Source organism: Mchenga conophoros, linkage group LG1, assembly GCF_057382185.1.
Source record: "Mchenga conophoros isolate Kocher_MC1m ecotype Shallow Benthic linkage group LG1, M_conophoros_male_GT1.1, whole genome shotgun sequence".
Lineage (NCBI taxonomy): Eukaryota > Metazoa > Chordata > Actinopteri > Cichliformes > Cichlidae > Mchenga > Mchenga conophoros.
The window spans coordinates 30612159-30628676 of record NC_140526.1 but is presented as its reverse complement, the minus strand read 5'-3'; the positions used below and the strand labels follow the sequence as shown (position 1 = coordinate 30628676).

General features: G+C 41.5%; 2 protein-coding genes across 3 annotated transcripts in view; one reads left to right on the top strand and one right to left on the bottom strand.

The window, feature by feature from the left end:
• The window catches only part of adamts7 (a disintegrin-like and metallopeptidase (reprolysin type) with thrombospondin type 1 motif, 7), an 89951-nt gene extending 86353 nt beyond the window's left edge, over positions 1 to 3598 (bottom strand). The window contains exon 1 of one of the 2 annotated variants that reach the window (XM_085274618.1): positions 3063 to 3598. In XM_085274618.1, the coding sequence (XP_085130744.1) occupies positions 3063 to 3189 (127 nt within the window). In that variant the 5' untranslated portion in view covers positions 3190 to 3598. The remainder of the gene's footprint in view (positions 1 to 3062) is intronic. The other variant, XM_085274628.1, reaches the window with a different exon arrangement.
• A 1019-nt stretch (positions 3599 to 4617) lies between these two features.
• LOC146583611 (relaxin-3 receptor 1-like) lies at positions 4618 to 6270 on the top strand. The gene has a single exon (XM_085281057.1). It carries the CDS (start codon positions 4642 to 4644, stop codon positions 5770 to 5772), a length of 1131 nt encoding a protein of 376 aa, XP_085137183.1. The 5' UTR covers positions 4618 to 4641; the 3' UTR covers positions 5773 to 6270.
• The last annotated feature ends 10248 nt before the right edge of the window (positions 6271 to 16518 follow it).

The window sequence follows — 16518 nt, the reverse complement described above, 5'->3', positions numbered from 1 at the left end:
CTATCCATACAATTTCATTGTACCTAGCTAAATCTTGCTAAACAGTGTTTATTTCTTTTAGTTTGCAATACTCAGTAATCACTGTACGTTTAGTATCCACTGACAGTACACCCCCCACAGCTGCTATGCTTATCACCACATACAGTCACATGAAAAAGGGGTTTTTCACAGGACTCCATGCAGTCCAGTGAAAAACTAAGTACACCACATGATTCAGTAGCTTCTTTAAAACATTGCTTCAGTTTATTAAGGTTTGCAGGCATTTATTGTGTTGAGGTCTGGACTTCACCACTTTAATTTTCTTTTCTTTTTCAGCTATTCTGTTTTAGATTTGCTTCTGTGCTTTGGATAGTTATCCTGCTTCACGACGTAATTTGTGACATGCTTTAGCTGTTGCTCTCACTCTAAAATACTCAGAGGAGCTCATGGTTAACTCTATCAATGCAAGATGGCCACGACTTGTGGTTACACAACAGGCCCAAAACATCACCCCTTCACTACCGTGCTTCACAGTTGGTATGAAGTATTCATGCTGATATGCTGAGCTTAGTTTTCGCCAAGTGTGCCGCTGTGCGTTAGGTCCAAATCTCCACTTTATCTCGTTTGTCCAAACAACATCGTTCCAGAAGTCTTGTGCCATGTGATGATGCACCTTTGCAGACCTAAGATGTGCTGTCTCTCGTCTCCTTGCAACCCTTTCAAAGACCTCATACTCGTTTTGTCTGTTTCTCACTGAACTGTCATAAACGTGAACATTTAACACACTAATGGAGGCCTGTACAATCTGAGATGTGGCGCCTGCAAGGTCTGATTTTTGTGTGACTTTGTCAGGATGTCCACTCCTGGAGAGAATTTAGCAAACTGCTAAAAATTTTGCTTTTATAGAGGTATTCATGTTTGCTGATGATCAATTAATCAACTTCATTTGATTAGCATAGCTTGGCTGCTACTTGCCCTCTTAAATCCTATAGAAGCAGCACTACTTAGTTATTCACAGAGTGCACAGAGTCCCCTGAAACCTTCTTTCTCACGCGACGTGTGTTAAAATGCATGAGAAGAGTTTAAAAAGTTGAATATTTAAATGATTTTAATGGTATATTTGCACTAAAGCTAAGTCGTAAATCAATTACAACTTTTTTTCCAGTGATAAGAATTTTAATGATAACAACACTGTGAAATATTGATGTTTTTATCCATGTGATGGACACTGTACACATTAAATAATAATTATTACCACTGTCAAAAATAAAATAAAATCACAGCTACTATCTGTTTCACATTCTTTCACTTATTCTGTGCACTCAAAGTACAAGGGTGCAAACCCTCACACTATCATCATTGGCTTTATCTCATTCAAGGGAAATGAAGGAGTGATTATACACAGCCTTGCTGACTCGAGCTCTTACCCTGTCTGCACTGCACAGGATTATCTGCACAAATATTTTCAAGCATACAGCACTTATAGATGATTTGGACAAATATTTGAAATGTCTGACTGAATGAGGAGTTTTCACCTTTTTATTGGCACTTTAATACCATACCATTATTTTATCGACTTCTCACTTTACCACATGCCTGAGTATTCCAGCCATGCACTTCTTTGATTCGCACTTTTGCTTTTATTTATGAACTTCTGACCATCAACAAATGCCAAATAGTCTTGGATTGATTTGAATTAGTGTAAAGACATGGCTGCCTAAAGCAATGGGCTTGACTGGTTTTCATTTATGTGTATTACTGATGGCAAGAGATTGCTGGAGAAAAAAAAACTCTCTTAAAAAATATCTTATCTTCTACTTAAGGTCAAAAGAAAATATAAATATCTTCTTGTAGCCTTAACAATGCACAACAAAGGCATGGAAGGCATTCTTCATGAAAGCAGTGACTGCATATCCATTCCTACCTTTGTTAGGGAAGCAAAAAGATTTTTAGATTTTCTTGTGACCTTAAGAAGATATTCTTTAAGCAATTGAAACAAATATTTTCTGCAGCTCTTCACAAAGGTCTTTCTCATCTAGAAAGAGCAAACTAGCAAATTACTCTCCTGAGGAATTGGACTGTGGATTCGTGGTGATCAGAAACCATCACATTCATCAGAAATAAGGTTTTTTTCATTGGAGTGATTGTGATAAATCTAGGGATCCTTAAGAGTCTTCTCAGATTTGCTAAGACAAATGAACAACACTGATCAGGTTCAGTTAATTTACTTTTTATTCTTTAGTCTTACAAGTAGGTAAGAATAAAAAATGTCTTTAAACATTTTGTCAAGCGGAAGCCCTTTGCTTATCAAAGTGCTTTTCTACTTTGGGAAACAGTTTCAGGCAGACATCGATATTCCTGTGCAAACATCTAACACCTGAAACATCACTATCTGACAGGTCCCTCCCTCAGTGAGTCATCCTTGCCTAGAATGCCAAACAGTAGCTAGCACACAGTTGATTTGTACAGGATGAGACAGAGTGCACCCACACTTCTTGATCTGTTTGTTTGCCTAATCTCTGGAGAACCCGGGAAGTCTGAGTGGATGAAAGTGCATGAGGTGAAGGCAGGGGGTGCTTCCTACCAGACATGAGGGGTTTAATCCTCTGATGTGATGATATGCACTGGAACAGCCAATACACTTTCTGTTGAAACTGGGTGTATTAAGAGAATAACAATAATGCATCCTGTCTATTCCCCTAAGTGAAACTCTGTTTCCTGCCCTTGACTACTGAAGTCAGAGGTCAGTGTCAGTCACACAGCAGCAGCACTGCACTGGGATTCTGCGTTTTGATGAAGGGCACTACAACAAGGGCGGACCGGGCTTCAGCCTCTGATGATTCATTCAGAAACAGCTCTCTCTACCGCACTTGGTTATAAAAGTTTGAGCATAATTGCTATGGCTGTCCCCAAACGTTGTAAGCAAAAGTTCCAGCTGGCTTCTCATCAGGGAGGAGTGTGGCTGGATTCACTCACAGAGCAAATGCGCACAACAAAAGCAGGCAGTGTACGAGAGCGTTGTGGCATTCCATGTGTTTGAATCTGAAAATGTTTAAAATACTTTAGTTTTCAGGCTCACTAACCTGGTTCATGTGATAATCCCAATCCCAAAGTTTTGCAGTTTTCCAGGACCACCAGGACCGCGAAGAAGAAGTGAATGGAAGACGCTCTTTGTCCGAAAGCGTGAAGCCCGCAGTGCAAACGGGTCATTTTGTCAGGACGGTAACTTATATTTTCGAAACATTTAACGCCTTTCTGACACCGCGTCGACTGTCAATTCAAATAGTTCAAATCCATCTGTGCTGGGTGCGTTTCTCGCTTTGTTGCGCCCGTGCACTTACGCTGTGACAGCAACAACAAACTTCTTCACTTCAGGCCTGAGCATTGTCTGCCTCCGCGGGGGGGCTTTTGCTGCATCTTTTTGTGTGTGTTTTGTTTTATGTCGGTGTAAATGTTTGCTTACAAGTTGCTGGTCCCCCTGTCCTCCATCAGCCTCCTCCCGACAGCCAGTGACAGCTTAAAACTTTGCTGTGAAAACTTTCGCAGAGCCACCCCCACAGATGGGTGGACTTAAGACAATGGGCTCAAGAGAGAGCTGGAGGGCTTAAAGGGGAATGCTACTCCAAGAGATCGGATACAGAGATGCAGTCCAATTGGAAGTTCCTTGGGGTGATTCGGGTTCTCAGTGGGTCAGATGAGGACCAGACTGTTGCGTTCACTTGGAGTAAGACAAATGACTACGCATCGGGGGTCGCGCTCTGTACGTTTTGACCGGAGGTTCACAGCATAAAAAAACAAGTGTTTCCCAGTGGGAACTGTGAGAAAAGCCCGAGTAAAGTCTTAAAAAACAAAACAGCGACTGACATCATCGAGTTCGGGAGATTCCTGATTTTAAAACACATCTGGAAAACCCAGATCTATATCAGTTATATCCCCAAATGTTTTACCACCTTAAGCTAAGCTGGAACAATTAAGAATTATGCCTATTTGGAGGTGGAACACGGCGTAACCAAACTCTATGTTCGACCGTTATTATCCCTCTCCAAAGTAAGCGCGCCCTCTAGTGGAAGAAAAATGTCCCACTATTGCTTGAGCTTACGAAAGTTCTACATGCTGGCCATCATTTTTGACCTATAGTATTCATTTAATATTACTTATAATGAAAGCATTTAAGAAGTACGTTGACATTCCTAAAGGCACGCTCATCTTGGTTTATTGTGTTTGCAAAGTGCGTGAACAGAAATCAACAGGTGTACCGGGTGAGAGAGGCAGGAAGAGGTCTACATCTTGATTGATGTATTCGTTTGAATTGTCTGGATTAAAAGTAACTTTCATCATTTATTTTCTTTTCCTATTTTGTGCATTTACGCACGATTCCTGTGACAAATACAATCCTTCATGGCGGATAAACTATAACAAGAAATTTAACCTGTTCTTCCTTAAAAGCTGCCGGGACCGTAATCCTTTCTGTCACGTCTCACTCGACCAATCGTGGCTCAGCAGAGGAGCGACACACCTGTATAAAAGCAGGTTTCTGGCCAGCTGTTATTCAGAAGGGTGTTATGACTACGAATTTGCATCTAATCTAAGATGAAAGGCTAAGGCTTTTTTCATGGCGTGCCTCGTAGAAGAAAATGTTGTGAGTCAAGCTTTATAAATTTAATGATGGAGGAAATGTTTAACCACAGCGGAGCGCTCAACCGAAGTTCAGTGCTCGAAGACATCGACGTGAGCGCGGATGGCACCCCCATTCTGAGGATACTCATATCGGTTGTGTACTCTGTAGTTTGCGCAGTGGGTTTAGTGGGCAACCTCCTCGTCTTTTTTCTAATGAGGTTACGACAAGGTCGAAAGAGGTCCACTATTAATGTTTTCATTATCAACTTGGCAGTGACGGACTTCCAGTTTGTTCTCACTCTGCCCTTCTGGGCTGTGGACACCGCGCTGGACTTCAGCTGGCCGTTCGGAGACGCCATGTGCAAGATCGTCCTTTCGGTCACCGTGATGAACATGTACGCCAGCGTGTTTTTCCTCACCGCCATGAGCGTGACCCGCTACCTGGCCGTCGCCTCGGCTCTAAAGAAAAAAGCGCACAGAAGGTCACGGTGTGTGAAGTGGGTGTGCGCGGTGCTGTGGGTGGCGGCGACAGTTGCCACAGCTCCAACAGCTGTCTTCTCCACTGTGACTGTGGTGGCTGGCGAAAAACTCTGTCTCCTCAAGTTTCCCGAAGGACACGACTGGCTCGCCCTCTATCACATCCAGAAAATCTTGATCGCTTTCATTATCCCCATGCTCATTGTCTCCGTTAACTACCTGATGCTGCTGCGCTTCGTCAGACAGAGGAGCATGGACAGCAGCAACCCTAAACGGAGATCCAGAGTCACCAAATCTGTCGCTATAGTAGTTTTGTCTTTCTTCTGCTGCTGGATGCCAAATCATGCCATCACCTTCTGGGGCGTGTTGGTCAAATTTAACGCAGCAAACTGGGACACGTCGTATTACATGGTACACACCTACGTGTTCCCTGTCACCGTGTGCTTGGCGCACGCAAACAGCTGCTTAAACCCGGTGCTTTACTGCCTGATGAGGCCGGAGATCAGGAAGATGCTGAGAGGATTGTTTTGGAAAGCCTCCACTCCGTCATCCACGAAAGGTTGCGCCACGCGCTCCATGACACAGGCAGAAACCCAGGGAGCTACGCCTCTCCAGATTATAGACAATGCGGAGTACACGCTGTCCATCATAGACCGTAAGGGTTTATCAGCCTCTAAAGTCCTCCCGTATACTCGTTAACTGTAGCCTCGTGATAAACAAGACGACGCTTTGTGGTCCACCTGTAGATGTCTTCATTACGCGTGCGTAAAACGCTTTCGCATCGGTCCCAGTCTAAGTGTTTGGATGGGTTGCATCGCAGATTCACACCGTGTGCGCTTTTTTTTTTTGCACCGCGACGCAGAAAGGCGCAGAGTGTTGTTTGTTTCACTGTGACAACTAAACTTTGAATTTCTCCCAGTTTTGCTGTCCAGCTCCCATTTCTCCTTGTCGTGATTGTTAAAGACAAACAAGAAATAACCGTGACGAGAGGGAGACACGGGACAGCAGAGAGAACGTCCTCGAGTGGAAATCCAGCTGGGGACATTAGGATGGGGGTCTGGGGGATTTTGATTGTATTTTTAATTTTCAGTGGTTTTGCTCGTGTTTGCTACCATGATTTAATTTAAAAAGTGCCATGTTCATCAGTCCTGAGGCACCTCTTAAAGGACTGACGTGTACTGTATAGTGAGCCTGCAGTCTGTGAAAATAAAATAAACCATGTTCTAAAAGTGTATGCGCAGAGGAGAGTCTATTATTTGTTTTCTCACTTAAACTGACATCAACTAAAACTGTGTTTTAACTAGAGATGGCACGATACCACTTTTTTATGTCCGATACCGATACCGATATCATAAATTTGGATATCTGCCGATACCGATATGAATCCGATATAGTGTGTTTTAATCAACAAAACTGTTTTTTAAATATCTTGCTGCATTTTGTATAAGTTCATACTCAAGTTTAAAACAACAACTACACAAAAGCTATTCTGTTATACCTGTATGCAAAAAAAAATATTTCATAGTTCAGCAATACTGATCAATCTAATAAACTTAAACCTACACCATCCTCCCTATTCTGGTATTTTAAAGAGTACTTAGCATAAATATTAAGCAACCTAACTAATAGGGTTCCAACTCCCAGCAACAACAAAAATAAATAAATAAAAAATAGGGAACCACCCCTCACGCTCCACCTCATGATGCTTAATCGACGTAATCAACCTTAATTTGATGCAGTGTGAAAAAAATACACAGAAATCAATTATTTTTCAAGAAATATTAAATAGATTCAACATCTTTCTTCAACAAAATTGCAGACTGCACAGATGGTACCTTCCCAAAGGAAAAAGTACTATAGCTTACTAGGGTATATTAGACTTAACAGTTACTATATACAATAATGGACTTCTATACATTTTACATCAGATTAAAACTTTGGGTGTAAGATTCAGATAAATATTAAATAATTAAAAGCTCGACATTTTAAATGAGAATAAGAAAGAAAAGTATGTCTTTGTGCCCTCTTTTCCCTGTTCATGCCCTATCGGCCCCCCTGGCTAAACTTTGCTAGATCCGCCCCTGCACAGTTACCAGCCGTCAGCTACGTAGAAAAAGATCCTGGTGTAGAAAGTAATATTAAATAAATTCTAACAACAGCTGATCAAGCTTAAACGTGCTGCTGTTGTTCAGCCGCTGGTTTCCTCTGTCTGGTGCAAAGTGGGCCAAAAGCAAACAAGAGACACGGACTCGCGACAGAAAAGCCGATCAGCTGATCATTAAGCAGTTTCACGATTGAAGTAGCAGCCGGAGAGGCAGTCGCTTGTTAAGCTTAACGCAGGAATGCTTTACAAACATTCAGAGATGGACTTACACACGTGCTTTACTTCTCTCGGGGATAACTTTGTCGGAGATGAAATGCCGGGTTGCTAGCGAAGCTCCAAATGCTATCCAGACCACCGACAGGTCCCGCATGCCACAGCCGCTCTATCACGTGATGCATACTGCTCCGACGTGCTAACGATCTGAGGTGAGTTACAGCGTGTTGCAAGTTTTGTGAGGTGCTTTCGTGATATTTAATGGATCGGATTACATTTTTTATTTTTCTCCGATATCCGATCCAGTAATTTAGGTCAGTATCGGACCGATACCGATACGTAATATCGGATCGGTCCATCTCTAGTTTTAACACTGAATTTTTCTTTCAGTCAGCAAAAAGTGTGTAACCAGTTTGCTGTCCTGTGCTTACGTTTTTCTAAAGGTGGATTCTTTTCTTTTATCGTCCCAATAATAAATGAATTGATCCTTTGCCTTCAATTCGATTCAATCAGGAAACGGCTACAATAAAATAAAGAAGTCATGTTAAATGCATTATATAGTGTCAGCACCTCCAAGACGCTTTTCATCACATTCAGTCCTTTCTGTTGTAAATGTTGAATTCCTATCCTGGCACATGTCAAAAAACAAAAAACCCTGGGCTCTCACAGGTAGCCCAGGAGGAGAAGCTGACAATGGCTGCAGAGGTTCCAGCAGTCGCTTTGGCAGCCGTAGTGACGCAGATCTTCGTCAGACGATTCAGCTCACAAAATGCAAAATGAATTCATACAGTCCAAAATCACAAACCGGGGGGGGTTAGATTCTAAGTGCCATCTTCTTTACCAGGACAGCAATATTTATTGAAGCGCTGATATAACAATGAATTATTGGGAGGAAACATTTCAGCAAACTGACGCGTGCTCATTTGCATTTGGGATGTGAGCAAACTGTTCAAACTAAGCATGCATTTTGCAGTTTTCCTTTGATGATTCCTGCAATAAAGGTTTATTTTTGCTTTGTTGTGGTCACAGGCAAAAAGGAAGAAACCCCAATTAATACATTTTGCACTTGACTGAATAAAAACGAGCACCTATTTCCCCCTTTTCACAAAAAACAAGTTGCTTAATTTTTGTGAAAATGCTCAGACTTTAATATTTCATGTCTACTAATCCACATTTGCAATGGGATGTGGTAATATATGTTAATGTAACCGCACTTATATTGTATGGTAATATATTCTGCTGCTTGCCTTGGGCTGTGTTTGTGTGGCTGTTTTCTTTTAGCTACCTCTGTCTTTTTTTTTCTTTATCAAATATTGCGGCTTTTCCTCTTCGGGGGTCAATATGCTTTCACGGCAACACTCTTGATGTCAGATTGTGCCCATGTGTCCGCTGGTTGAATCCAATCTGTTATCACAAAATACCTAATATGATGTAAACACTCTAAAGTTAATTTAGTTAGTTATGTTTTTAAGTCGATATGAAGCATTTGAAATGATTCTTCTTTGTTTATAGATTCAAATTTATTTTGATTTATTGACAGCACCTAAGCCTGGCAGAAACCTGTAGAATTTAAATTGCTCTGACCAGCAGGTGGCTATGTAGTCAGTGCTGTTTAATAAAATGCAAATTTCTTACTTTATTCTATTCATTTCAGTTATTGGTTGGCCTGCTGTTTTTTTTTTAAATTGATATTTTGTGTAATTTACTGACTGCTAGTACTGGCTTCGATCCCCTTTTGCCTTCAGAACTGCTTTAATTCTCCGTGGCACAGCTTTAACATTCCTCAGAGATTTTGGTTCATATTGACATGGTAGCATCACACAGTTACTGCACATTTGCAAACCCATGATGTGAATTTCTCATCATGGCTTAATGTGTTATCCTGCTGAAAGCAGCCATCAGAACATGGTTACAAAGCATGCCAGAAGAGCGCAATCCCGGGAAAAGCAAAGATACTGCGTGGAATCCTCAAGATCCCAGGAGGACTGATTGCATATAAGGAAATATGGAATCCGATAAGTCACACACTTTAATGAATGTAGAACACAGAGTTAGTCAGAGTACTGCTTTAGGCTGATAAAAGAAATAGGTCATTATTTTTGGGAGATATTTCTGTCTTCTTCATTTTCTGGCAAAGATGAGAAGAGTAAATATGAAGCTAGCAGCAGGTTATCTTTGAATGAAAAATATAGTTGTTGGGCTCCCTTTAACCCCCAGTATATGTGACTTTCAGTATTTCCTCTGACGCACAGAAGCATAACCAGGTCTTCTGAGCATAACCGGACATTGAATATCTGACTGTTAAATGCAGGCCCATCTACCTACCTAGGGAGTTCACCGTTGTCATAATAACAGCTGTTTACATACCACCAGATGCTAATGCTAACTCTGCGATCGCACTCCTGCATACAAACATCAATAATAAACAGAGCACTTACCCTGACGCTGTACATATCGTAGCAGGGGACTTCAATCACGCAGACTTAAAAAGAGCAATCCCCAAATTCCACCAGCACGTCAAGTGTGCCACTAGGGGTGACAAGATTCTGGACAAAGTTTATTCCAACATCAAAATGGGCTACAGGGCCAGACCTTTGCCACATCTGGGTCAGTCTGACCACTTGTCACTGTTTCTAATCCCTGCATATGCCCCCCTCAAGAAAACTGCTCTTACCATCACAAAGAATATTACCATATGGCCAGAGGGTGCCCTCAGCAGCTGCAGGACTGTTTTGACAGGACTAACTGGGATATCTTTGAACATCAGGACTTGGAAATGTTCACAGACGGTGTCCTCTGCTATATAAAACACTGCATAGACACTGTTACAGCAGTCAAACGGATCCGGGCTTATCCCAACCAAAAGCCCTGGATGACCCGGGAGGTCAGGCAGCTGCTGAAGGAGAGGAACATTGCGTTCAGGTCTGGCAACAGGGATTACTACACCACAGCCCGATCCAACCTGAAGAGAGGCATCAGAGAGGCAAAGGGGGACTATAGGAGGAGGATCGAGGACCATTTGAAGAGTAATACCAGCCGGCAGGTGTGGCAAGGCATCCAGCACCTAACCAACTATAAGATCAATCTCGGAGCTGCGGACGGTGACCTGGAGCTGGCAGAGGAGCTGAATATCTTCTTTGCCCGCTTTGAGACCAGGGTACCGGAGGTATTGGAGCCACAGCAGCAACACGCCACCCATAGCAGCACCACCCTCACCCTGGAAGAGCACGAGGTGAGGCGCATGCTGCAGGCTGTTAACCCGAGGAAGGCGGCGGGTCCTGATGGTGTGCCAGGTCGTATATTGAGGGATTGTGCAGGACAGCTGGCTGGGATCTTCACCAGGATTTTCAACAAATCCCTCGCACAGGCGACTGTCCCACTCTGCCTGAAGTCCTCCACCATAGTCCCCTTGCCTAAGAAGCCCCACATCACCGGCCTGAATGACTACAGACCGGTGGCACTCACCCCAGTGGTAATGAAATGCTTTGAGAAGCTGGTCCGCAGACACATCACAGCAGCCCTGCCCCGCAGCCTGGATCCACACCAGTTTGCCTACAGAGCAAACCGATCCACGGAAGACGCTGTAGCCACAGCACTCCATGCTGCATTAACTCACCTGGAAGAGCATGGTAGCTATGTGCGGATGCTCTTCGTGGATTACTGCTCAGCTTTTAACACCATCCTTCCACACAAACTGGTGGCCAAGCTACAAGACCTGAGGCTTCCATACAGCACCTGCATGTGGATCAATAGCTTCCTCTCGGGCCGTAGACAGAGAGTCAGAGTTGGCCATCACACATCCTCAGCCCTGAGTCTCAGCACTGGCTCACCCCAGGGCTGTGTGCTCAGTCCACTGCTCTACTCTCTCTACACACACGACTGCACTCCTCGCCACCACAGCAACATCTTTGTGAAATTTGCAGATGACACCACAGTGGTGGGGCTCATTTCCAAGGGAGACGAGTCTACGTACAGAGACGAGGTGGAGCAGCTGACGTCATGGTGTAAGGCCAATAACCTCCTCCTCAACACTTCAAAAACCAAAGAACTCATAATAGACTTCAGAAGGAAAAAGGCAGAGATCCAACCACTATTCATAAATGGGGACTGTGTAGAAAGGGTGGCAAGCTTCCGCTTCCTGGGAGTCAATATAGAGGAGAACCTTTCCTGGAGTGTGAACACCTCCGAGCTGCTGAAAAAGGCCCAACAGAGACTGTACTTCCTGAGAATTCTCAGGAGGAATAACATCACACAGAAACTGCTGGTGTCCTTCTACAGAGCCACCATTGAGAGTGTTCTAACTTACTGCATATGCATCTGGTACACTAGCTGCACAGGGGCTCAGAGGAAAGCACTCCAAGGGATCATTAACACCGCCCAAAAGATCACTGGCTGCCCTCTCCCCACACTGGAAGTTCTACACAACGCCCACTGTTTTAAAAAGGCCCAAAACATCATAAAAGACACCTCACATCCTGGCCACTCCCTGTTCGAACTGTTGCCCTCAGGCAGACGGTACAGGGCAATCAGAGCAAGGACTAATAGACTCAAACACAGCTGTTATCCAACTGCAATAACACATCTGAATACTACAAAAAAATGTCCATCACGCCACTCTTGTGTTAATCTATGCACGGTCTGAAGCATGTGTGTGGGAATGTATGTGAATGTTTTACTGTTATATCTTATTAGTATTTTAAGTATTCTATCTATTTTATTTATTGAATTTTATTGTTTTATTTATATTTTGATATTGCTAGGGATGATGCAATGATCGGGGACCATTCTTAATTTCGTTGTTCTCATGACAATGACAATAAAGTTTCTGATTCTGATTCTGATGATTAATCAACTTCGAGCAAAAGAATTCAGCCAGGCTGGTCAGGGGTCTCTGATGTGAATATTTACCTAACCAAACTTCAATTGTGTTTTCTCACTGTTAGTCAGAGAAACAGCGAAATATATTCACATGGGCTTTAGGACCTGTCCTACTTGATATTATGCATTAGTGATGAACATTTAAAGGAACTGGACTGAATCAAGCAGGAATACAGTAAACATGGGCTGCTGGAGTTTGTGTGCGTCTGGTAAAATTGAGGTTATGCTACTGTCTTTAGTTAATAGTGTGGTCCTCCAATTTAAGAGCATGATTCATTGTTTTCACTTGTGGATGTTATAATGATCCCTTTTTCTTGAATACTCGAGTTGTCCCTGTCCAGTGTTAAAACTGAATTTTGTGTCATAAGCAGTGTTGGTCAAGTTACTTGAAAAAAGTAATCAGTAACTAATTACCGATTACTTCCCCCAAAAAGTAATCCCGTTACTTTACTGATTACTTATTTTCAAAAGTAATTAATTACTTAGTTACTTAGTTACTTTTTAAAAACACAATTTACAACCTGAAGAGGTGATAAAGCGATAGATCTTTCAGCCCAATTCTACTTTGTCTACATAATCCATCATACAAAATGTAATCAAATGGAAAAGTCCGTTTTTAAAACTTGTTTTATTAGTTTTAATCTTTTAACTTTATGCATCAAGCAAAAATTTAATTATATGCAACATTCTCTGACTGGAAGAAATTTGTTTAATATTTAAACCTATTTTCTGCACATTCCAGCACATAAAATATTTTTTTTGTGTTTACACTCACTCTTTCAAATAGATGCAAGTAAAACACAGCAGAAAATAAATAACATCAAAGACTAGCGGTCCTGTTGCTCTATTTTCACCTGTAAAGCAGGAGTAGCGTAGGCGGAGGCTTGCCCTGGTGCAGGTGTGCCAAGGCGGTCAGTTGAAGAATCCACGAGTTTCTCAGCGCACTTGGAAGTTTAGGGTTTTTTTCGCTGTAAAGAGAAGTTTTCTTCCCACGCACAACGGACGCTAATGTTTTTGTCACTTTTTATGGAATTAAACTCAAAATAAGGTCAGTACTTCCACGCTTTAAACGCTGCACGCTCATACTCTCTCCTGCATTCCATATATTATCCATTGTTGATCTGCGCACAGCTGTTGTCATGAACGTAGCACTTGCTTACATCACTGTCATGAGACATTCTGGCAAAAAAATCACGGTTTTAGTAACGCAGTAACGCAGCGTTCCTACGGGAAAGTAACGGTAATCTAATTACCGTTTTTGCAATAGTAATCCCTTACTTTACTCGTTACCTGAAAAAAGTAATCAGATTACAGTAAAGCGTTACAAGTAACGCGTTACTGCCCATCTCTGGTCACAAGTTATTTCCTTCGGGTTTGGGTATGCACTGCATAAGTGCAATTTCTTGAGGAGTAATCCCCCAGTTTTAGTCATAACAGTCCTCTAATTCTATTCTCTCAAATTGCTCTTTATTCCTGAATTCATCACGAGTACTGTACTGCTCAAAAGTCATGATTCACCCCAGATTTCTTTATATTTTGGGAGAATGGGAGCTGGTGCAGTCGTCTATTAAAATGTGCAAACACCAAAACAGAGATTGTACAGTTCTTTTTTTGATCATTTTATTTTAAATTTCCAAAATATAACACAGAAACAACCCCCCCCCCCCAAAAAAAGTCTCATTTCTCAAGTCACCAACTCCAAGTATTATAACATCGGACCATAGCCCCTTAACAATATCACTAAATCTTTCACTTCCAAAACAGGTTTTCGCTTGGCGACTTAACGCTAACCTTCTTAAGGATGACATTTTTGTTAAGAATATAACCTGTAAATTGAAGAATTACATAGAACTAAATGATAATGGTGAGGTATCCGATTCAACTTTATGGGAAGCACTGAAGACTGTTTTGAGGGGCGAAATAATCTCTTATACTTCAGCTCTTAAAAAAGAAAGAGAGAAACGTCTATCGGAAATCAATAGTGTTCTTGGCCTGGAAAGAACATATCAAGTTTCTAAATCTCCTGTGGATTATAAAGAGATAGTGAAATTAAAATATGAATATAATGATATAATGAGTGGCCTAGTCAGTAATTTACTTTGGAAACTGCGACAAAAGCATTTCCAGTTTGGGGATAAACCTGGTATGTTGTTATCACGACAGTTGAAGGGTGTTCAAGCTACAAGAGCAACTCGCCTCAGAACGTTTCTTTAAGTAGTCTTCAGGAATCTCCAGGCTTCATGAAGGATATTCAAAGCTCTTCTTTAGATGTTGGCTGCCTTTTGTTCTGTTCTCTGTCAAGATGATCCCACACCGCTTAAGTATTGTTAAGGTCCGGGCTCTCGAGAGGCGAGACTTTTTTTCCCCTGTTCCTTTCTTAATAATGGCTTTTTGACAGCCGTCTACTGTCCGCTGAGACCATGAGGCCTCAGTGAAGAGTAGATGGATCACATAGCATTAAATCCAAAGCAGGAACTCTTTTAACTAACCCAATTGATATAAACCGTCGCTTTAGTGAGGTCTATAGTGAGTTATATTCTCTTAAGCATAATGTGTTACAATTAGAGATGGACCGATCCGATATTATGTATCGGTATAGTCCGATACTGACCTAAATTACTGGATCGGATATCGGAGAAAAATAAAAAATGTAATCCGATCCATTAAATATCACGAAAGCACCTCACAAAACTTGCAACACGCCGTAACTCGCCTCAGAACGTTAGCACTCGGAGCAGTATGCATCACGTGATAGAGCGGCTGTGGCATGCGGGACCTGTCGGTGGTCTGGATAGCATGTGGAGCTTCGCTAGCAACCCGGCATTGTTGTTTGCTTTGGGCCCACTTTGCACCAGAAAGAGGAAACCAGCGGCTGAACAACAGCAGCACGTTTAACCTTGATAAGCTGTTGTTAGAATTTATTTAATATTACTTTCTACACCAGGATCTTTTTCTACGTAGCTGACGCTGGTAACTGTGCAGGGGCGGATCTAGCAAAGTTTAGCCAGGGGGGCCGATAGGGCATTAACAGGGAAAAGGGGGCACAAAGACATACTTTTCTTTCTTATTCTCATTTAAAATGTCTAGCTTTTAATAAATAATTATCTGACACCCAAAGTTTTAATTTGATGCAAAATGAATAGAAGTCCATTACTGTATATAGCAGTGGTTCTTAACCTGGGTTCGATCGAACCCTAGGGGTTCGGTGAATCGGTCTCAGGGGTTCAGCAGAGCCTCCACCGTGACATGCACGGCTCATTTTGTGCACCAATAAAAAGCATATCTATGTCTTGAATTTGAAAAAAATCATATTTTATTTTTCACTAAAGAGGGGTTCAGTGAATGCGCATATGAAACTGGTGGGGTTCGGTACCTCCAACAAGGTTAAGAACCACTGGTATATAGTAACTATTAAGTCTAATATATATACCCTAGTAAGCTATAGTACTTTTTCCTTTGGGAAGGTACCATCTGTGCAGTCTGCAATTTTGTTGAAGAAAGATGTTGAATCTATTTAATATTTTAATATATTGAAAAATAATTTATTTCTGTGCATTTTTTTTTCACACTGCATCAAATTAAGGTTGTTTACGTCAATTAAGCATCATGAAGTGGTTCCCTATTTTTTATTTATTTATTTTTGTTGTTGCTAGGAGTTGGAACCCTATTAGTTAGGTTGCTTAATATTTACTTAGCGTAAATATTAAGCAACCTAACTAACTCTTTAAAATACCAGAATAGGGAGGATGGTGTAGGTTTAAGTTTATTAGATTGATCAGTATTGCTGAACTATGAAATGGTTTTTTTTTTGCATACAGGTATAACAGAATAGCTTTAGTGTAGTTGTTGTTTTAAACTTGAGTATGAACCTATACAAAATGCAGCAAGATATTTAAAAAAACAGTTTTGTTGATTAAAACACTATATCGGATTCATATCGGTATTGGCAGATATCCAAATTTATGATATCGGTATCGGTATCGGACATAAAAAAGTGGTATCGTGCCTAGGGCTGCCACAAACGATTATTTTGATAGTCGACTAGTCACCGATTATTTTTGCGATTAGTCGACTAATCAGATCATCATCCATTGGACGTACAGCTTATTGCACCAGCAGCATCTGGTCTTATATAACTATCATTAGCTTACAGCTTGAAGTGTTTGTGCTAACTAAAAATAAAGACAAGATGGTAGTTTATTAATTTTTAATGAAATTTGCAGATTGTTTCGGTGAAGTTTAATAAACTC